The sequence below is a fragment of the Pteropus medius genome, unplaced genomic scaffold (genome assembly GCF_902729225.1).
Source record: "Pteropus medius unplaced genomic scaffold, Ma_sr-lr_union100, whole genome shotgun sequence".
Lineage (NCBI taxonomy): Eukaryota > Metazoa > Chordata > Mammalia > Chiroptera > Pteropodidae > Pteropus > Pteropus medius.
Window position 1 is genome coordinate 24,825,649 of NW_024354875.1, and position 23,934 is coordinate 24,849,582.

At 35.9% G+C, this 23,934-nt stretch overlaps 1 protein-coding gene across 2 annotated transcripts in view; it reads right to left on the reverse strand.

The window, feature by feature from the left end:
• Window positions 1–5,855: 5,855 nt before the first annotated feature.
• The window catches only part of FAP (fibroblast activation protein alpha), a 67,066-nt gene continuing 48,987 nt past the window's right edge, over window positions 5,856–23,934 (reverse strand). For both annotated transcript variants that reach the window (XM_039855356.1, XM_039855357.1), the window contains 8 exons: window positions 23,413–23,482; window positions 22,472–22,666; window positions 17,496–17,550; window positions 9,604–9,703; window positions 8,526–8,590; window positions 7,985–8,057; window positions 7,649–7,722; window positions 5,856–6,245 (listed from right to left, as the gene is read on the reverse strand). In XM_039855356.1, coding sequence (XP_039711290.1) covers window positions 6,144–6,245; window positions 7,649–7,722; window positions 7,985–8,057; window positions 8,526–8,590; window positions 9,604–9,703; window positions 17,496–17,550; window positions 22,472–22,666; window positions 23,413–23,482 — 734 coding nt within the window. In that variant the 3' untranslated portion in view covers window positions 5,856–6,143. The remainder of the gene's footprint in view (window positions 6,246–7,648; window positions 7,723–7,984; window positions 8,058–8,525; window positions 8,591–9,603; window positions 9,704–17,495; window positions 17,551–22,471; window positions 22,667–23,412; window positions 23,483–23,934) is intronic.

A 23,934-nucleotide genomic window follows, 5' to 3' on the forward strand; every position in this document is an offset into this window, starting at 1 on the left:
TAGGCCACAGACCGATACCGGTCCATGGCCTGTTAGGAACTGGTCTGCACAGCAGGAGGTGAGCAGCGAGTGAGCAAAGCTTCATCTGTATTGGCAGACGCTCCCCTGCGCTGGCATCACTGTCTCAGCTCCACCTCAGATCATCAGGCATTAGATTCTTATAGGAGCACCGGTCTCTGGTGCCAAAAAGGTTGAAGACTGTTGGTGTAAGGCATGGTATTATTGTCTAATAATATGAAAGAAACCATTAGTTCTTGAAATATATTTAAGTAAAATGTATTTTTAAAAAAGTACTGTCTTTTTATACTAGAGGCTACTAGAGTAATCAATAACATTCCGGAGATTTGACGTTTTTGTCTGAACGTTTTGCCAAACTTTCTGTCCGCGGCGTCCTGGCCATTCATCTAGAAGCAGTAAGAATCAGAGGTAGGACACTACAGTGGGCTGTGTTGTCATTCCCTAACCCAGATTATTCTTCTTTAAAAGACCAACCTCTTTTAGATTTCTGACTAAGATTCATGTCTTTCCTAATCTCATTCTTCTGACTGTGGGCTGCCTGCTGCTCAGGGATTTTTCTTTCTCTTTGCTTTGAGGAGGAAATAGCAAGTTCCTATTACATACCAAATTCCAGAAAGGGTGAGATCTGTTTTTTCACTGTGAAATCACACATGAAGATTCTAGTTTCATGGGCCTTCTTATCCACAGAACATGGAAATACATTCAGCAAATATTTATCAAACTCCTCCTCTCTTATTCCAAGGACTGTCTAGGCCCTGGGTGCAGAGAGGTGGAAAGACAGAGAGGGTCACTGCTCACAGGGATCTTATATTCTAATGGGAGAAATAGGGCACAAACAAGCACATACATAAATAAAATAATTTCTCATGCTTATAAGTTCTAACAAGAAAACATAATTAGCCAATGTGGTTGGAAGTCTCCGGCTGTGGTAGAAACAACATTAAATCCAGAGACTAAAAAAATTCTCGTTAATGTGGTAACACATGAGCTGAGACCTAGATGACAAGGACACAGCCAAGTGAAAGTTTGAGAAAACTATATTCCAAGCCCTGAAACAGAAAGAAGCTTGGCCTGAAGAAAAACACGGAAAGGAGACCAGTGTGGCTGGAGTTGGAAGGGCAACAGGAGCAGTGGTAGAGATAGGGCGCAGAGGAAGACCTGTGTGATGTGTTGTAGATTGTGCATGAAGCTGGGTGAGTAAATTCAGTTACACACTTTCCTGGCAGTCCGTCTTCCCCAAACATGTTTCAATCAATACTATCAAATATTTGACTTTTCCAACAGGTATTGAGATACAGGAATGAACGACTCATTCAAGATAAGTACCAAGGTCGATAAACCTCCCTGGACTCTCATGACTTCTGTATTGGTTATTCCTAAAAGCCCACATTGTTTCAGAAAAATATAGAGATTAACTTATGTGATTGATGATTCTGACTTTTGTACTAAATCAACTGATAGAGAAAAGAAACTATTGGCTTTTGAATCAGACTATTAATCTCTAGAGAATTTATTGAAAATGCTAAAAAGTGGTTTACTTTTTGTATCTAGTAAACCCCTACCAAAATATTTAGCACATGCCAGACTTGGTTAGCTCCACAAATAACAACTAATTTAAACCTTCAAACAACCTGTTAGGGTTATTCCCCATTTCGCAAATAAGAAAACTGAAGCAGAGAGAACTTACACAAATTGAGCAAAGTCACACAGCTAGAATGTTACTCCGATTCAAACCAGGTGGTCTGACTTTATTATTGTGCCCTTTCCTATCCCATCCACTACCTCTAAGGTGAGCTGTAATGGACATATTATATTAAAAGAATTTACATATAAACTACCTTATATTTCATTCAAAAGGAAGTAATTTGCAATATTACAAAGTATTACTTAAATCTGTAAAAAACGAGACAGCCACATGGTTTCCTGTTAGTATATAATGTACTTGTATATATTAAAGCGTCATCATTTTTTATTATCTCTTAAAACTGGAAATTTAGCTGACTGCCAGTCTGACATAGGCAAATTTTATGACATGTCTGAAATTTCAATAACAAACTGAGTATGTGTGAACAGATAGTAGTTTTTTAACATACAAATATTTTTCACATCATTTTAAATGTTTCATTAAGATATTTATTTCAAAAATTCACCTTCTGTAACAGTGAAAAAAATTCCTGCCCCCAATAATTAATGGCTAGCAAAGGTGCTCCCATCTTTGCTTGTTGATTATGACAGAACAGTAATTATGAAAGAAGGAAGATGAGTTGTCCAAACTATTGTGGCATGACCTTGGCTTGATTATGGCTTTCTCTTACTCACAGGAAACAGACTCTGTATGACCGCAGAGTGAAGGATGTGATGCTCTACTAACAAACGTTTGTGAAAACGGATACTCTCAAAGCAATTTTTTAAGTAAATAGAATAATAGAGTATTAATTAGAGGCCAATAGAATAAAATCATACTGCTCCAGCTTGCCGAAGACATTACCTGTGTGTCCAAAAAGACGTGTTTATGACCAGCATGTTGGAACTGCGCGCGAATAATCTGAGCAGGTGGTCGTTAAAGACTTTTGCTAGAAACCAGATCATTTTCCCATGAATAGCTTGGTAAGGTCCAGACACTTCTTTCTTCCTGAATTAGAAATCATCCCATTTCAAATTGCCAAGGTACCTGTCCAATATGCCAAGGAAGTGTTTTAGTAGTTCTTTCACAAACTAAGAATGATTTACTGTGTTCAGATGTTTTAATCTGTTTTATTGGATAAATTCAAAATATCTGCTCTATTGAGTAAATTTAAAATGTCTGTTAGGTGCCTTCTTCTTTACAAACAGCATAATTGAAAGCATTGTTTTGGTAGAATCTTCTCAGAAGATCACATAATCACTATTTAAATTAGCCCTAATTCATTTTACATTTGCTTATTTTACTGTTAACTTTCCCAGAACCGTGTTTTTTTTTTACAATTAGAACATCTGAATTTTAATTACATTACCATCAAGAAGCTCATTAAAGTCACTTAATTGGCAACGTTTCCAAAAAAACCTTAGCTGGGTTTAATATATTTTAAAGAGTTACTGTCAAAGTATAATTTCACCATTACAAACAGCTTGGCAACAACATTTGCATAAAGATCTGTCAGTTTCTGAAAAATGCTCAAATGTTGGGAAAATCAGATTCGTTAAGTCGCCTTTACTGAAACAGTCCAGAAATGGAGAATTTGTCACATATATTCATTTGTAACCCCTGCAGTGCCCAGAGTACTACCATGTACAGCACAGATATACCAATATACTTCTCGAGGAAATAAATTATACATTTTATATTTTAGGGTAGATTAAAAAAAGGTTCCTTTATTTGTGCTATTTTCTTGCAGGTTCTTTCTCAGTCACTCTGAGAAATATTAGATGGTCATTTAGAACTTTGAAACCTTTTAAAATAGCTCTAAGGTCAGCATTGTGGAACTAGGATTTGAGATTATTTTGAGATGGTATAATTTTTTATGGTTTCCTTCTTACACATACCCCTAGAGTACTGATCTCTTTGAACTTACATTGGAGTTACTCACATTCATTTCTTTACAAAACTTTAAGCTCCTGCCTATAGACATGCATCCTATTTAACATACATGTCTTTTGAGGGGCATGGGGGTCACCTATAGTTCCTAAAACGGTGGCTTGCAATTGCATTTGTTGAATAAATGAATGAAAATCTCAAGTTTGTGATGTATGAAGGATAATTATACATTAATTAGGGTGTTGCAACACTCTCCTCCTCAAATCTCATGTGCAAGATTAAATGTGGTAAAGGATAGTTATCACAATTTGCTTCCTACAAATATAAAAGCTAAGATGTTTTCTAATCATTCCTTTTAGTTTAGTATTTTCTACTAACATTTTTCCCTTTTGTACTTTATATACTTTTTATCTTCCAAGTCCCTGCCCCCACAAAAGAATGCAGTAAAGTTGTACAAAATGCAAACAATTAAAAAAGCAAAAAACAAAAAAGCAAAACACTGCCTCTCAAGTTGCTGCTTTGCTCTCCACTGTATCCTCAAAGTCTTGCTCAGTGTCCAGTATACAGGCAGACTCAAAAAAATTTGTTGAATGAAAGAATAAATGCATAAACACATGCTGACACAGTCCTGAGGAGCATCTGGATGATTTTACCTGAGCAGGGGTCAGGGAAGTCTTCATCAACAGTATTGTAGAAAACTTGAGTCTTCCACGAACACAGAGGCATTCACTCATTCACCATTTGGTGAGATTCTACCATAGGCTATGTTCCAAGATATGATCTGTGAATATTCCTCTAGGAAAGCACCATCTAATAACACTTTCTGTGACGTTCTACATCTAATATCTACGATATTGTTTTGTAGACTGCAGAGAATCATTGAAGGTTTCTACAGGGGGAAATGACACAATTAGATTCGTCTTCTAAAAGTTGCCTCTGTTACAGTGGGAACAGAGGCTTGGGGCTGGAGACCACTTACTGTGTGGTGATATTCAACGCTAGCTTTGCATATTTTAGAAAGACAGAAAATAAGTTGGAGTAACATGATTTTCTTATTCTTTTTAATTGTCCTATTATCTCCCTTGATAAGGGTATTAGGAAAGGACTACTGATTGGTTCTTCTCTTCTTCCTAGTTGGAGAGGGTGAATGATGAGAAAATTATGAGGAAATCTCCTGGGCTTGAATCAGAGACTGTTCCATGCAGAACAGAAAGGGAAGATAGTAGCTTCTTTCTGACCCTCAGAAAGAGCATCAGCAGTTGCATGGTTGTAGTCCGTCTTGAATCTTTGAGGGTGTTGCCCAGGCTCTCCGACCACCACAAACCACTCCTTCCTGAGGGGTGCGGTGGTATTACGCGGCCTAAATGGGAGGCATAATTTCAAAAAGCTATAGTGGAAATAGTGTTGGACTGAAAAATGTCTGAAAACTCTTGATCTTTGAAGCTCCTTCCTGGATTGATTCTTCTGGCTATGGAGCATGAGAGAAGTCATGAGCATCTTCTACCTGCGACTAGGAAGAATCAGGCTAGGGATGGGGAGGAGTCATCCAGGGCAATCAGTGCTGGGAAAGATGTCACTGAAAAGTCACAGAGGCAGTGGCTTCATGGATACTTTTAACATTATTTTAAGAAATAGCTTTGGTGACCTGGTGTGGCTCTTTTTAATTTTGTGGTAATTACAGAGATGGCAAGCTGCCCATAGATTTCTAATTGACGGGGATAGTTACTGGCGGAGCGTTGTCTTTGGGATTGCAGGCATTGTAGCTTTTTTTCCTCCCCCGATATGAACTCTTTAACGTAGAACTAAAATTCCAGAAAAATCTTATGGACAGAACATGTTTCTTTTCAAGCTACTGATGTCCATTTCATTTAATTTTTTGTTTTGTTTAGTTTGGTGTGGGTTAGCAGCCTGAAAGCAGTTACCATTACCAATTCTAAAAATGGATACAAAATAGGAACATTTCCAAATTTGAAACATTTCTTAAAAGGAGTCTGAATTCAAAACTCTGACTTTACCCTTATCAAATGCTTTTGGCAATGTTGAAGAAATCTTCTGGGAGAAATTTAATAAACATTTCTTGGAGGGACAGCACGGAGTACAAACATCAGGGTGCCTCCACAAAATACCTCTCAAACTTGATTTCTGAACAATGTTATTGCATACTTTGGTCTAGCATTTGGAATTCTAATTACAAAAAATCCCAAACTGCTTCTAGATTCTTCTCCTCCATGACCACCCTAATATTATTCATGCACTTGTCAAGCACAAGCACTTCTTTCTGTGATAGAAATGAAACTGAAATCAATGAACACAGACAATACAATAGCACTTTAACTTCTGACTTTATTTTTTTCCTCAAATAAACAGGCGATAAAATACTGTGTCCAAAACAAAAGGCATGGCTCCCTGTTTTCTTCTTTCACAGAGTACCGGACAATGTAAACAATAAATTTTGGTCGAACTTCTGAGTCCTCTTAATTTTTTGCCAGCCATTCAAACAACATTCATTTGTTTGTTTATATCAATATTTAACAGCATAAAGAGTAAAACAAGCAAACAGTCTGAGGCATATCTGATGTGCTCACATTATGAACACGTATCAACATCATTTTTAGTCTGGCAAAGAAAAACATTGCTTTAGGAAGTGGGTCATGTGAGTGTACAAATGCTTCGTGGACAGGCCGGATATGCCGTGGTTCTGGTCAGAGTACCACTGAAATACAAAGGGAAGGAAACTGCTTTATTTCTGCAGCCACACAATGCATCTAGCTTTGACTTTTTGATGCTGTCAGGATTATTTTGTAACTTTTCTAATATTATGGTTGAAATTCTACCTAAGAACCCTTCAGCAAACAAAATAATTTACATGTAAACATTTGGAGCAGGAAGATTTAAAGATCTATTAACCTTCACTTATTCTTTAACCTTATGTTTTAGATCTCAGTGGCTAAGCTTTCACAGCAGCCAGTGTCCTTAGGGGTCAGAAGGCAGGCATGTGTTCCAGAGCTGTCTGCTGAGTCTGATACTTTGCTTCTCTAGAGCTAGGTTTCCGTATTTGTAAAATGAGCAGGCTGGATTTGATTTTCCCTAAGGCTTCTTCTAGCACAAACATCCCATGAAGCTTTTAGCCTCTAATTCTTCTCTATTGCAGAAAATCCACAACATATATAATCATAAACATCCCTCATAGGAGTTAAAAATAGTATCATTAAAAAAACAGGAACATGATATCACAGATTCAAACTTTGTCTTTGGAGAGATATTGATAAGATTATTGCTTTCATTAAAGGTGGCTATTGGTCACAGCGTAGTGTTATAGCCTTATAAGTTGGATTTACTTTAGGAGATCACAATTTAAAAAGTACAAAAACTCTCACTTGACCCTTTGTACATCATTTAAAAAAAAAAAAACAACACATTTCAAAAAGAGGGGGTTTCCTTTTCTGGGTTCTTATTCAAGTGAGGGAGAATTTATGCTCTCCGAAGTGAGAAAGGTAGTTATTAAAGATTATCTCCCTTGCTTTGGCTTTTGCCTTATTTTGCTGTTTTCATTTCCCACTCATCATGCAACCTGGATTATCAGTCAGCTCGTTCACTTATTTACTCAGTAAAAATAGGAGCCTCTGTGGTAGATCAAGCATGTGCCAGTCACTGAAAACTTATAGACGAAAGGATTCTCTAACTCTGAGTGGAGCTGTATGATTTTAGAAAGCCTCTGGGGTCTCTGATAACAATCTGCAACTGCTTCTTACTAAATAAACAGAATCTTCTAGTTGTTTTGGGACTGCCAGGTTTTTTAGGCACTCTTAACACATAGCTACACTTATGTACATAGGATGACAGAACTATTGGATGTGGGAGCTAGAAATTATTTAATCTTGTAGATACCTTTATTTTATATGATTCAACTGGGATCACCAGAGGGAACTTGGCTTGCCTAGTGTCCTTCAGGGAGTTAATGAAAGATCAAGATTCATTTACCAATGTTATGCCTACTCTACCCTGCAGCCTCATTGTCAGGTTTTAGTAAAAAATAAATAAATAAATAAAATTAAGATTCCTCCTTTTAGCTTAAGGGTCTAAGGCCTTGAACATGAGTAAAACAAAATTATGTACCATTGCCTGGAAATCCACTTGTGCATTAACCAGAGCTTTAGCAATCTGTGCTGAGTTTTGAAAGTGCACATTATCTGCAACAAAGAGAGAAAGTTAAAGTGCTGCTAAATACCAAAAAGCCTAGAGTGACAATGTACCGCCTGGAAATGAACACCAACAATTATCTAGTCATGCCGTTGACATTGTCAGCAGTGAGTAATCACACTCATTTATGGAAATGTCCCTGACTCTTAGGTACTGACCCTGAGCACAGGCATAGGAGGATGCTTAATGTTTCTTAAACAAAGTGATGCTGGCTCAGTATTTTTATGTGTAAGAGTCTTGCTTAAACCTCACCATCTGCTGTTCCGTGGATGAGAAGATAGTCTACATTTCTGAAATATTCTGCTCTTGCCATCACAGTTGAATTCTGGAAAAGAGAAAAAATTAACATTTTAGTTGCTGCGAGTTCTAATAGAAAACTAGCTAAATCATTGTGCAATGGACTTAGCACCAATACTGAAATTATGTATTGCTTTGGTTGATAAATATTTAAGAGTCAGAGCAACACATTTTCTTCATCATTTGCATTACTTCCATCTGATTCTTAGTTTGAAAAACTGAAAGTTTGTGTCATATGTTACATATGAGTGAGACCTTAGGCATAAATGATGCCCGCTCAAGCTGTGTAGGGTTTGGGGGTGGGGAGGAGGTTGGGAAAGAAAGAATAAAATCCAAAAGGAGTAAATTCTTTTCTAGTGAGGTGTTTTGCAGCTAACAAAAGATCATCATATTTGCTTGGGAACCCAGCAGAAGTGTAAACTCTGAATTACAGCTTTAAAATTATTTTGCACATTTGAAATAAATTAATGACCTAAATAAAACAGAAGATGCTTACTTTATAGTGCTCGAGATTATCATCCTTTGTTGGGAGACCCATGAATCGCTCCGTGTAGATAGATGCTATAAAATATACAAGAATAGGTTGTTTGCATAGGATATGCATCATCTCATTAACCAACAAGACTCCCTGGATTGATAACTGCTCCTCGACTCTCCCATGTGCAGCTGCTGAGGAAGGTTCTTGCTTTCCTTTACTGCAATGCTCTGTGATTTGCCTCAATAGGAGGAGGAGATTATGAAAACGGGAACATCTATCATTAGAAAGGGCTGATTTTTAGCTTTTTCACTTCTACCTAAAGCATTTCAATTGGGGGGATGTAGAGATAGGAATGACCTCATGGAATTACCTCATTATAGTTGAAAAGAAATCACAAATGTAGCCACCCGTATTACTTTTGCTGGTGTCTTAACTAATCTGGGACGGAAATGTGTCCCTCAAATCCTCCTCATCCAACACACATAAACAGTTTTTTTCTGAATAAAGATTCCCTACAAGTCACAACTGTCTCATCTCTACCCCCCAAAGGGAAAGGGATCTAATGAAAGTTAATTTTTGTACAATTTTTATAGTTAATTCCAAATAATATTACATCCTGCATTGATGCTAGTCATAAATATAGGCACCCATGGGAGGTGTACTTCTCGAAGAAAGTTTTTATTTCTCTGATTTCTGGAGCGATGAAGCTGGCAGCTACAAACTGTGGAAGGTAATTACTCGGACCCTGTCCAACTTTACATAAGATGCACTTAAAAGCCAGTTATGCTGCATCAATATGCCTGCAAAAACACAGAGTTAGTTCTAATTTTAAAGGTTTGGTTCCATAAGGGGCAATGGAGTTCTGGAGAGAATAAGATATATTGGATTTTGGAAAAGTCCTTCCTCACTCTTAAGATGTTTGATTGTTACAACGTGATTATAATATATCACATAAATAATCTCCTTTATAGATTTTATTTTCCCCAGTGATGCTGAGGTGAATTTTATTGCATAATTTGTTTTCCTAGCAACCTCAAATATAGAGTAATTATGTGTTAAATGTTTTTGCAGCAACATTTATGAAATGTTTCCATACCGTAATATTCCCAGCTGGAGACTGGAGCCACTGCTATCCCACATTTGAAGAGACCAGTTCCAGATGCAAGGGCCAGTGATGAAACATAACCTCCGTAGGACTATAGAGATATTGTTATGTGTTAATCCCAAATTTTTATAACTCTCCTCCGCATTTTTGCTATAATATACTTGACTCACAATAAGTGCTGATGGGAGATGGGGGATTTGGATAGAGTAGATTAATGTCTACCCTGCACCCTTGGCAGCAAGCTCCACCAGACATAACAGTAATTTCACCCCTAGTAAAGCATAAATACTTGGTGTGCTGACCAGAATACGGTAGAAGTTTAAGAGATGGATATAAATGCAATTTTTCAGCAAAAATTTCTCTTTTTTTCCTCCTCTATATTTTTCCAACCAGAACCTTGTTGGAGCAAAAACAGGATTTTACTTGAAAGAAATGCACCAAAAAAGGAGATTTTTCCAAAATGCAAATGCAAACTACTTCCAAGAGTTTGCAAAAGTGCTGTGAGGCAGGACTTGTATCTGTGTGCTTACTTATTTTCATAACAGAACAGCAATGGGAGTACATAAGAACCTTCTAGATAGTTTAAGACATGGCTACGGTTTATGTATAATGTAGTTTTTTACTTATTTTGTTTTGGGGATTGCTGGCAAAGCAGCTCAAAGGAGGAAAAGACATTGGTGTCTAAAAATTTTGCATAACCTTCTACAAAGTGAATGAAAACAAAAACAAAGAAATACAAAAAGGAATACAAATTGCAGAGTCAAGAGTAAGTTTAGCTTTCATCAGTTTTCTTCCCCTAGAAGTCAGTAGGTAATTCAGAAATGTGGCCCTAATAACAGAAGGAGATGTTTGCTTGCATCACTTGGAACTCTGAACTTTATCCTAAAAATGAAGACAGAGAGCATCACGACAAGGCTGTGTCTCTTACTGGAGGCATATTTGGTCTGTATGAACATGCTGGCAAGAGGTGCTTCTCCTCAAAACATCAATTAAGCGGTATTCTGAGACGTAAACCCCTAAAAATGTGTGTGCTAGGTTAGGAAGTGATTCTCAGTGTCTATTCTTGCCCCAGTGCTGGGATGGGGCAAATCATACAAATCATAAGAGAAAAGTCTAACTCTCCAACTAAAGATGTACTTTTTTTTTTAAAAAACAAAACAAAACAAAACAAAACAAAACATCTTATTACCGCAAAATTCTGGGAATCATTTCACTCACGTCAGGAGAAATCATATCACCCTTTGGTACTGAAAAGTTAGTCTTTAGAGAGAGTGAAAGAGTGAGAGCTCTATAGAGCAAGAAAGACAGGCGGACATGGCGATGGCAGCAGGTCAGTGGCAGGGGTCTCTTTTTAATCCACGAAATATATGAAATGGGGGAATAAGCTAAACAATCTTGCTGAATGCAACAGTTTAAAGAAGAATTCTCTAACTACTTTACAGTTTTATGTTTCCAGCTCTGGGAATTTTATTGAGGACCCACAGCTCCAAAACACAGAATAAAAGAGGCAACTCAGATTATACCATGGGCTCTTTTTATTATACTTGAAGGAAAACTAAAACATAGAGGGAAAAATGTATTTTAAAAACAGAACAAACACTTGGTTTTTAAAATCATTTCAGTAAGTGCAAATTTTCTCTCAGGTTCAAACTTTCACCTATAATATCAAAATAATTTGTTTTGATGTGTAGGTTAGCAATAACTATTATGGAAACATGAGAATTTTCCTTCCTTCTTAATTTTAGGTTTAGATGAAAGTAGAGTAAGCTGGAGTCCTTTAGAAATATTCTTATTGTTTATGGTTTTATTGGAAAAGTGTGTTCACTGCAAATAACAATACTGGGTCCTGCTTCTCCTTTCCTATGCCCCAGAACAGGAAACAGCATGAAGCGAGAATTGAAAATGGAAGCATTTGCATATAGTAAAAAGGTTTTAGGAATTATTAATCTGTATCTACAAAGTGATACGATAATAGTGCTGTATCTAAGTGAAATTTTCATGTTTTCAGGATGAATACAAACTGTCTCCAAGAATTTGTAAGAACAAAACTACTAGAGCAGCAGCACAACAAAAAAAGGTGTGCTTTAAATTTCCAGGCAGCTTAGAAAAGCTATTCCTATTGTAGAAATGAAGAGGAAAAAAAAGCACCCGAGTTAACTTTTTTCTGCTCTCCCATGGGTGGGGCTCCAAGTCAGAGTGGGTGGTTGCCGCAAGAAAAGAACCCACGGAGCAGATTGGCCATGAGAATTCTAGAATTTTGTCCTTTGCACTTAGACGCCTTGCCATTTTGCTTAAATGAAGGATATCTTTAAAAACATTTTTAGAAGGGCACAGAATTTTGAGGGGTTTATAGAATACTCTTATGTGAGCTATAATGCACATTGGAACATTTTACCCACAGGCAATAATAATAAGGAGCTAATGTTTGTAGGCCAAGGTTATGGCAAAGGTCTTTTTGGTCCCACGCAGTCTGTCTCCCTTCTCCCACCTCTCACCACCTCCTTGCTCATTGGCCTTGTTGATGTTCTTTGAACTCTCCAAGCGTGATCTAGCCCCAGGACTTTTGCAAATGCTGTACCCTCTGCCTAGAATGCCCTTTCCTCGGAAATCAGCACAGCTTACTATCTCTCCTTTTCAAATCTTAAATAAAAAAAAAAACAATGTCTCACCTGTCCTTCTAATCTAAAATTCCACCAACCCCACACCATGCTTCTTTCTTGTTTTGTTTTTCTCAGAGCACTTATCATTGTTTAACATCCTAAACATTTTAATTATTTATCCTGCTTATTGTCTTCCTCCCAACCATTCCAACTTCACAAAGGTAGTTTTTTTCTAATCTGTCTTCTTAACGAATGCATCCCTAGCATTGAGAGTATGACTTGAAACACAGAAGAAATTGCATAAATATTTGTTTGCTATATGACTTCCCTATTAATTCATCTAATCTTCACAGTGACTTGGTGAGGAAATTATTGCTGAGTTTCATGATGAGAAAACGAGCTCAGAGTACACTTAGATTAGTTACAGAGTCAGTAAGCAGCGGAGCTGAGACTCAACCCCAGGACACTTGACTCTACAACTCATGCCATTTCCTCTACACCCCTACACTAGAGCAACCTCTTTGGGAACTTTAAATTTTGAGTCTAATACAGTCTCATCAGAGGTGCATTTGTCCTACTTTTACATCGTTGATCACACATAGCAATTCAAATTGCTTATAATTAGTCACTGGAAGAGAAAGGAACTAAGATTAAATCATGAACTAATGCTTATTCAACACCACCTGGCTAGGCCTATATTAACAAAGCAAAGCCCATAAATGAGGTTGTTATTCTAATAATTTAGGCAAAACCCCCGCTGCTCTTCAATTGTCAGAAAATAATTGCTTCAGTTTTTCCTTGCATAAATCAGGGTTTTGCAACCTCAATGCTACTGACATTTTGGGCTGCATAGTTTTTTGGGTTTTTTTTTGCGGGGCGGGAAGCGGGAGTACTGTCCTGTGCATTGTGGAATATTTGACAGCATCTCTGGCCTCTATTCACTAGATGCCAGTAGTACTCCCCAAGTTGTAACAACTAAAACTATCTTCAGACATTACCAAATGTCCTCTGAGGGACAAAATTGCCTGGTTAAGAATCACTGTCATAACAGAAACTTCCTAAGCATAGTGCTGGGTACATAGTGGATAGCTAATAAGCAGCTAAAAACAGAGCTAATAGACTTTGGTTTGCGTGAGTTAGAAAAATGAAAAGGTAAGATAAAAATGCCTCCTCTCCGCTTCTAAATCTGGATAATGAAAGGAAATGTAGGATTTGCAACTTATTGACCAATTGACTACAAAAAATGTGTGGTTAGCTATTGTGTATTTCTTAGACCACTAATGTGCCTAACACTTCATGGAAGCAGATACCTCCTTCCATGATATGAAACACAATAATAGCTAAATAACCCGCATGGTCATTCCCAATGTATTCCTCTTTCCTATCTCCAATTTCTCATAGGTCTCTGCTTACACTATAAAAGGCCACTTGGAGCTATGACTTCTCATCTCCTACTTTATTGTCTAAATTCAGGCTCTTGGTATTTGTTGCCAGAATTTCTGCTCTCTTAGACCCTTGGCCCACTCCCTCACCTACTCCAGGCCATCCTTTGCTCAGCAGCCAAGAGTATCTTTCTAAGACACCAATTCTATTCCCTATTGCCTCCAAGAGCACTTCTCAAAGAGAAACCTATGGATCAAATACATTTTGGTGATACTGTATTAAACAAAATTTAACAGGATTCTTTACTACTCCTTCATACACTATTACATAGAATTTATGATTTACCAAATTATCAGATCAGAGAACATTTTCTTGAAAAATTTCCTGGCAATAACAGAACACATTTGGGAGAACATTGATTTATAGGGTTAAATTCAGTTTAAACGACATCATAGATGTGCAAGATGGTGAAGTTTAGTGCTAAATATTTGATTAACAAAGCTAAAAAAAGACAAAGTCCATTCCCTTTACGAGCTACGTTTTTGTGAGAGAAACCGACAGATAAGATAAAACATTATAATTTCTATAAGAGCAGTATAAAGAGCTACTGTAGTACAAAAAAATGTCTTTTCTGAGTTGTGTCTTAAAGAACAAGTAGGAATTTTCCATCGTGGAGTGAGAAAGAGGTAGGGAATAGAAGAAGAGAATGGACATTGCAGGTTGAGAAAACAGAATTTATAAAATCAAGGGAACAAGGAAGCACAGACAGAAGTCAAATTATTCAATAAGGTGTGGAGAAAAGTAGAGAGAGATGAGACTGCAAAAGTACGTTGCAGCCAGATTACTAAGGGCCTTGCATGCAAGTAAATTTGTTTGGACACTAGGATGAGGTCAATGCATAGCTTCAGAGAATATATATTTGTAGAAAATAACTTGGTAAGAACTGTGTTTGGAATAATAATTTCATTGGCAGCATTGGAGCTTGTGAGACCATAGCAGTGAGGCTAGTTAAGAGGCAATTGGAATAGTTAAACTGATACCACTCAACCTATGGTCCATGAACCAAAAGAATCAGTATTACCTGGGATCTTGTCAGAAATGCAAATCCGTGAGGCCTATCTACCCTGGAGTACCGAATCAGAATCTTAGGTGATAGGGCCCTGGAAACTGTGTTTTAACAAGTTCTCCAGGTGATGCTTATATAAGCTAAAGTTTGAGAAGCTCTGGTCTAAATTTCATATGAAGAAACTTGGACTATGGCAATGTCAGTGGGGATGATGAGAACAAATTTTGATGTTTGAAGGTAGAATTGATGGGCTTCAGTAACCAACAGAATGTTGGAGTCAGGGAGCAGGAGAAGTTGAAAATTGCTCTGAACTTACTAACTTGGGTGACTAGGTATGCAATGAGGTCCTTAGTAAAGATGAAGACTTGTTTTAAAGTAGAGACTATAACAAGTTTAGCTTGGACAAGTTAAGTTTGAGGCCCCTCTAAGTCATTTGGAAAAGGTGATCGGTAAGCATTTGAAAGGTGGAGCTCAAGAGAGAGACTGGAGCTGGTGGCAGAGATCTGGTAGTCACCATTATGCTTGAGCTACATGGGTTTCCCAGGACCCAAGGAAATGAAAGAATGAGATTCAAGGCTGGACCCAGAGAAACACCAACATTTAAAGAATGTATGGAGTGTAACAATCATGGAGGCATAGAAAAATGAGAAGAGAAATGTGTCTTAGAGCCATGGATAAAGCCCACTCTTCCTTATGTGGCCTAAAAGGGCTCTTATTCTCTGGCAACCTACCTACCTAGACTCATTTTCTACACCTTCTTCACCATATGCCTTATGTTTCTGAAATTTTAAGCTTTCCTAACCAACTCAGGGTCCCCACACATGCCATATTCTTTGTTACTTCAGGGCCTAGGCAATGTTATTTTCACGCTGTCTGGAATACCCCTTAATTAACCTCTGTTCACCAGGCTCAAATGCTATCTCATTTCTGAATCTTGCCTTAGCTCTCGCAGCCAGAATTAACCACTCTTCTCCTTGGTGTTCTCCACAAGTTACATCTCTCTTAACACTTCGAACATTTCCTGAGCAATTTTTTTTTTTTTTTTTGCTTTCTATTTTCTCTACTAGTGGTCCAGAGCGATAACTTACTCATCTTTTCATCCCTTAAAGAACCTAATATATGATCTAGTTGAGATTCACTAAAAATTCTATACATGGATGAAAAAATGAATGAGACAATGATAAGGTAGATGGATTAATAAATATGGATTGGTCTTAAACTCAAAGAACTGATAAAAACAGCACATTATTAAGGTCTTTTTTCTTCAGGACCTTCTGGGTCCTTCTGCTAATTTAGGGGCTGCTCAAGTGTTCTATCCATTAGCAGTTCACGCATTACTTTCTTCTCCCACACATACTCTCACAAAAAAAATATTTGATTACCTCTCCTCAAAAAAATCAGGGTTTACCTCACAGTCACTGCTATGTTGGAATGTAAGCAATGAAGGAGGCCTAATATAATATTTCCTCCGGAAGCATTTGCACAGACATGGTGAGAATCTCTTATTGAAGAAATTCAGACTGATATGGATGTATTTTTGGGTGATGAGTGGGTTCCTTAAATCATCCCACATAGATGGTTCTCTACCAAACTAATACTTAGAATGTTCCAGAAATGACATTAAAAGTTCCACTTTATGGTTATTTCAAAGCCTGCAGTAAAAGCGAAGTAAAACTCTTAAGAGAAATGTTAATAATCACATGTAAGTGTTCAGCTTGAAATTTGAATCTTTTAAGGATTTACTTTAGGAACTTTCATAAAAATGTATGGTAGGAAAAATTATACCTGAAGTATTTCACTATAAACATTTTATTTATTTCAACCCTTTAAATTCTATTCTGTTTAGATATTTAATATTTGATAGTTTTAAGAAGGACTAAATGTCTTGAAGTAACAAATTTCTACAAATTCATTAACAGCTCTTCATCTGGTCACTGAGCTGAGAGTGGAGCCGAATCCTGCAGATGCCCTCCAATATTGGGTTTCATTCCCTCCATCTTGTGCAGGCCTCTCTCAGAGAAAACAGCCAAGAAAAACAACCCAAGCACAAATGGCTGCAAATTGACTTGCAAATATACAAATTCAGACCAAAAAGTGAAACAGGAAATCTTTCTTGAAGGGATTATCATAATTTATAATGGGCAAATCTAAATTCTTTTCAATATCTCTCTAAACTTTCCAGTGAGTTCATTGCTCATGACTGATAACTTTCGCTACCTCCTTTTAATGTGTATTTTAAAGACCCCGCACAGTTCCTCAAACAAGAGAAATTATCACCATGACCCAGAACTAGGAAACTAAATATCTCTCTCTAGTTAGCACAAATTACCATTCAGTCTGGTAAAAAAATTTGATTACCCCCCCCCACTCCAAAATCAAAATAGTAAAGATATGACTGGCATAGGCTAGGCGCTAAGGAATTTATATTCTGAACATTTCTGTAATTTAAAACTTTAGCTTAGCTTCTCAAAAAATGAAACAATGAAATATAAAATAAAAGGTATATAGTAACTATAAAATAACAAAGGAAATTATACCTCCGATGAATATGGTTCAGTTCAGTATATTATAATCTAATACCAAAATTTAAATTAAAATGTATCAATTATGAGTTAATTTGCTATACATTTGCTAAACTAAACGATTGAAAGAAGAGAAACAAACACTTATAGCCATTACTTTGAAATCCAGATTATTCAAATGAACTGTTTTCATTGGAAGATTAAATTATGCTGCAACATTAACATTTCATGAAAAACCTTATAAGCGAACAATTTAGAAAAATGATGATTGCTGAACTGAATAACAGGCATAGAACATATAAAACGACTCACCCAGCCCCATATGGCTATTCTTTTTTCATCAATGAAACCCATTTCTATGAATTTTCTAAAGCAAAAAACAAATTTTTAGAATTTTAAGTACGTACACATGACATTTACTTCATTACACAAGCACATTTACTCCAAAGATTTAATAGAAATGTTATATTTTCTTTGTTTAAACACATGCATAATCAGACTGCATTTACAAATAATTAAAAGAATATTATCATGTTTTCTGCAAAAAATAAAATGATTCTTTAGTCTGTACGGCACATCTATTGAGTATTACTTCAGGGCTGGAAGGCCTTGTATCCTAATTGTGTTTAAGTCACTTGGGCCTCAGAGAGCTCAAGAGACAGGCTCATAGTAACACAAGAAGTAACAGCACCACAACTAGGACCAAATTTCCAAATCCCCAGCTTTTGAAAAAAATGTTTTTGTTCTTGTTGTTTTAAATCGTGTTAATTTCACATGACCTTCTTTGCTTAGGTGTTAATCACCACCTCATTTTTGGTCACATCCATTCATGAAAAAATATCCATCCCTCTCCCATTTCATACTTAGGTACCCTCAATTTATCATGGTATGAATAATAATGTATCTATTAGGGCATGGACATGATTCAGTTGTGTTCCATTATAGAACTTCCATTTGAAAACTATTTTGAAAATAAATCTCTCCTTTGGAGCAAGGGGCCATACTGAAGGGCAACCTTTAAAAAGTCATGGGAAGCCCTCAAAAATGTAACTTCAAAATTGGAACAAAACAAGAGTGTTTTAGGCTAATTCATTTCATGCTCCCTTGAGGGCTGATGTTCTAGAGCAATTGTGATTTATTTTGGGAATGGTTTGATAAAAACTCATGAAATTCTCAGCGAAACAGAAGCAGTGGGAGAAAAAAGCAAACTAGATGAGCCACTGCAAAGGCCTGGATGCAACAGTATGGGGAAGAAGGGGAAGACACAAAGTGACACACATCGCCCCAGACAAATACTGTTTTTGCTCCCTTTAGTTACATTAATGATCTTTCTGAACCTTCTCTGGAATCAGGACAGAGTGATTTTCATTAGTTGAAAAACTTAGTTTCTTAAAGGGATTTCACAGCAACCATTTTGCTCGTTGCATTGATTTGATGCATGTTTCCATTGCATGGAGGAGCTGGGCAAATGCCCTGGACAAACATATGGGAAGAAGCCCTGTCAGTCACAGCTTACCCGACACTGTCTGATGGACACTGAGGAGTCTACAGGGAAGAAATGCAGTAACAAATGGAAAGTTGCTACCTGTGTGGATGCCATTTATGATAAAGCAAAGAAAATGTGTGGCAAATTGTGGCATTTCAGCAATCTACAAAGTTCAAAAAACAAATGAAAGAAAATGTTCACTTTCTTTGTTAAAAAAAAGTAAGCTTGCCACGAGTGCTTGAAGATGGTTCTGAGCCATAAAATCAATCCATGATTTTATGATCTCCCAGAAGCTAGCAATCATATTGCCTTGTATCTGGGGTAAAAGCAAATAACAGGTGATACATGGAAACAGAAAATTCTTAACAGCTCCCTTCCTAGGTTAATTCTGAAATGATGACATTTACAGGAAATGATAGTGCAATAGTTAACATGGAAATGAAACATTAACACTTAATGTGGCAGGACTAGGTTAAAGGTTACCTAGATATTATGAGCACATTGAGACCAACAAGGCTCTATATAATTTACCTCCAAATTCTGTAGAGCTTCCAGGAGGGTTATCAGAAATACTGTTGATAATGTGGTTAAATCAACAAAATGTTAGTAACAAATGAAAAAGCATGTTTTCCTAATTTTGGATGCTGGACTGAACTTTACAACTTTTCTCTCATAAAAATGGCCTTAGACCAAAGGTCAACTTGGAATCCTAGTGATCAATTATTATTCTAATTTGGAAATGTTCTTATTGATACCATGTATAACAGTATGCTAGGATATATTTTTTTCTCATATAATCCTTCTTCACCGCTAACTCTCAAGTTATATAAAATTTTGAAATTGTGAGAATGTCAAAAATGCCAAATATACTCCAAATGAGCAGAGCTGACCCTATGACTACCAAAGTTTTATGGGTCTCACATACACACCATTTGCAAAGAAGTCTGAATAAAGCAGATCCCGGTTTCACTTATCCTTTGACCTCGCAAACATCTGTGAAACACTTCTTTTGTATAGTCAAAAGTAGTAAAGTTGTGTGGCTTCTTTTTAATTTTTTCCTGCTTTTCTTTATAAATCTATTTATTGACTCCGACTAGTATTTACTGTTGTTTTCAAACATGTACGTATGATTTTCTTTTGGTATGTAAAAAATTTAGCCAGATTGCATTTTTTTATAACAGCTTCAAGGTGACAAATTTTATTCTTTTGGGAGGAGGTAATTTGAGGGCTACACAGAGAAATCATAATCCTAATTCCCTAGGTCAGACATCTAGTGTCTGATTCCTAAAATACTTCTTTTAAAAAAAATTATTAAATTTATTGTGGTCACATTGGGTAATATGATTATATAGGTTTCAAGTATACAATTCTATAATACATCATCTGTATATTGCATTGTGTATTCACCACCAAAGTCCCCAAACACTCGGGGAGACATGTGGTTATTTCCAGGATTGTCATTATAAATCTGTTCTTTTTAGTTTTTATTTTTTCAAAAGACTTCCTTTTCATTTTTGCAGAATAATGGTTTCAAGCAAAGCCAAGGCCAGTGCCAACTGGCATCTGCACTGTTGCATATGTTCTGTGCGTGAGCCATGCAGCCACCTCTTGTTCATAAAGGTGTTTACTGAAAGTTTTATTGAACAGCAATGCTGTCCCTTTAGAGTGCAGGTAGTTTATTTACTTTACAAAGATTGTAAGTACATTGAGAGTAGAGATTGTAAACTGCACAATTTTATACAGAGGGTATTGCAATGGTATATATTAATATTTGATCTCTTGTTGAATGACTGAGTAAAGAAGCGAACATTTATGCCTGCTCTATAGCAGGAAGACTTTCTTCAAATGGCTCATTGATAAAGGGATCCAATTATACTTTCTGGTCCATCTTCAATTCTAAAGGCCAAAGATATTTATGCTATTGTGAAAATTGGTAGAATTTGTGGCTTCCTGTCTATATACTAACCATCAGAAATAATGGTTTTTAAGGTCTATACATGGGCTTCAGATTTAAATTTCCATTTCATCCAAGGAACACATTAAGAAGCTATCTGCTCTGCCTCATGGGGTGTTCTTAAATTTGGATGTTGAATTTTTGGTGGTAAATACATGCACAAAAATATAATGTCATATTTTATTGTTATTGGTAGGTCATGATGATGAAACGATAATGATGATGAGATTGTTTTTTGTTAACCAAAGTCGAAAGAAACCACTTTTTTAGCTCTATTAATTTTGGAAAAGATGTAATTGAGATATAGTTTATATCTCTGACTTTTGATGTAATGCCAGGATTACATATCCTTGGCTTTTATTGCATGGTCTAAATACAAATAGATGTGACCCACAATGTCAAAAAAATTCTAAAAGAATGAAATCTATAATTCTGACAATTGTGTTAATATTCCCATTAAGGTGCGCCATAGTCTTTGTATGAGAAACTGATCTCTCCCTGGGGCGTTTCTTTGAACTATCTCTTCTCTATCTCTTCCTCATGCAGAAGACTCTCCCAAAAAAATTAATAGCGGAAAGGTAAAAAATCTGGATCAGGCAGAAAGATAGAGCCTCCTACAAGTTAGGCATGAATGATGCCTATAGATTGTGCAGTATAATTTGATAATCTACTTATTTGTCAGATTTTATGAAAATAGACTGTTTTCAATGAAATATTTTACGTGTAAATGTGTTTATATTGTTGTTCAGAATGGAAGAAAAATATGAAAACACATGGGCTATGATTACTTTCCTATACTTTTAAAACAGAATTACTTGTGAGGCTAACCTCTTCTGCTTTGATTTGAGACAAAAATACAGAAAAGTATTGTCTTGGCCTGGCTCCTAGCTGTTAAATACAATCTGTGTTGTATATATTGCATTGAAATCAATAGTTATTGATAACATTAAGATTAAAATAAATGTACTAATGAATTTTATAAATTTCTCTTTGCTGTAAAAAATGTTTAACCTTTAGCTATCATGCACGCATGCATATCCGGGACTAAGAGTGTAATTGTCCTGAGTTAGCTTTTATGTTTATAAACTACCATTCTTTAACCTCATCTTCTCACACTATACTAACAGAAACCCAACAAATATGGAGAAATATCCAGAAAAATAAGTATTTTCAAATAAGCAACAATTTTGGTGACTATGAAATTTTGGTTTAGGAAAAGATAATTGAGCCCTAAATTGTGGTTGAGAATGTAGTTGGGAAGAACTCAGATATTGAATCTGTCTTTCCTCTAAATGTTTTCATAATATAATTTGTATTATGTAAAATAAATTTTTTGTCACATGAAACTAGGGAAACACTTTCTCGCTAATATAGCTGAGCTTCATAGCTAGTTTAATCACAAATAAATGCTTAACATCTATAATATAGAGTGATGATGAAATCTTGACCCATTTCTAAATCTATGAGGGAGAACCCACAATGTTTGAGCAAATTCAACTGTTTGGTTTCCTGCAGACTGTCTCTAGAGTTAAACAATTTTTTTTAGCTAATTGTGAGCAGTGTTAATAAATGAAAGGATATTAGAATGACTGAACTATTGAAAGAGTATTTGTCATTTGTCAATATAAATTATTTTTCAAACATTTATCAGCTCTCTTTCATGAATCCTTTTAAATCATATTGGACAAAAATATCCCTTTAAGATTAATGATAGCTTTAGATGAAGTTAGAAAACTAGACATTTAAAAAATAAATGAAAAGAATGAAGTCATTAAGGATGAGAAACCTAGTAGTGATTGTGTGATTTTTGTTGTACATCAATTTCTGTTTGAATGAGAAGGTGCTCACCTGACAGCTGTGATCTGGTCTTCAACTTCATAAACACCCAGCTTTCTATATACTGCATACAGGTGTTTGTCACCTTGGAAAGCTGTTCCTCGACCATCCACCAATGCAATGACTATCCCTTCCTTACTTGCAAGATAAGAAATCCAACTAATAGCGAATACAGACCTTACACTCTGACTGCAGGGACCACCATATCTAAAGAAAAAAAAAAATTAGAGAGAGAATCTCTGATTCTTTTGTAAAATTCAACTTCCCACCATAGCCCATAATTGCCTTTAGTACTTCCCAGTACATTTGCATGATAAAATTTCAATAACAGTGGCATTAGAACTGGCTCAAAATCAAGAGAGGACCAGGCTTTTCCCAGAGGTTTGCTACAAGGAAGTTGTTTTGGGACACAGCATCTCTTATTCCCCAAAACGGATACATCTAGGGTTGGCATTTCAAGGAATATGTGTGGGTTTTTCGTCATTTCTGCCACCTGCCACTTGCTAAAAGCAGACATAAGATATACTAAAAAAATGCATGGTGTTTTAAGCAAATTGTGTGTAGGTCAGCACTGATTTTGGGTGTGATTCCACTAAATGTATTCCATTCCCTTATTTCATATCTAACTCAATTACATAAGACGTTAAGATGATTTACAATATTCTTTTTTGGCTGCAGTTTATCTCAAAGGTATTCTGACACATTCGGCAATTTGCCATACAAAGGAAATTCAACACAGCAAATGCAAGCAAGTCCATCTAAAATCTCAAAACTTCCTCAATCTATTTTAAATAGCCATATTTTATTTACTCTGATTAGTTGAGGAATATATAAAAACAGCATCAATAAGAAATGTTACTAAGAAGAACAGTTCATTCTATTTCATAAATGTATATTTAATCCAACTTATTTTCAGAAAGTACTCTTTTTACATCAAAGAGAATATTACGTACACTTGAATTAGTAGAGGATACTTCTTTGAGCTGTCAAATTGAGGAGGAAGAATCATCTTGTACCATAAAGCTTAGAAAAATAAAGGAGAAAAATCTTTATTCCACTATAATCATAGCATTATTTTCTTTAATAATGATATATAACAAAATCAACTTATAACTAGTCAATTGTTAGAATCAAGAATATGTTTTAAATTGATTTTGATTACATATTTTTGTCTAATTAACAAATTACTAGAAATCTAAAATTATTTTTTTCTAGAAGCACATTCTAAAATTAAAATTAGACCAGGTCTTTTTAAAAAGTATCAGTCCTGAAATGAAGTTATAGAAAAGAATAACGTCAACTCTATTCACAAACATATTAGATATTTAATGAAAAACTTGACTATGTTACAGTAAGATTGTTTTAATTAAGATCCTGTAATATTGTAGGATTTGTACTATATTTACCCCATCATTTTTTTAAAAGTAAGATAAGCGTTCAACTTTATATCTTTAAATGAGACGTTTTTAAAAGAT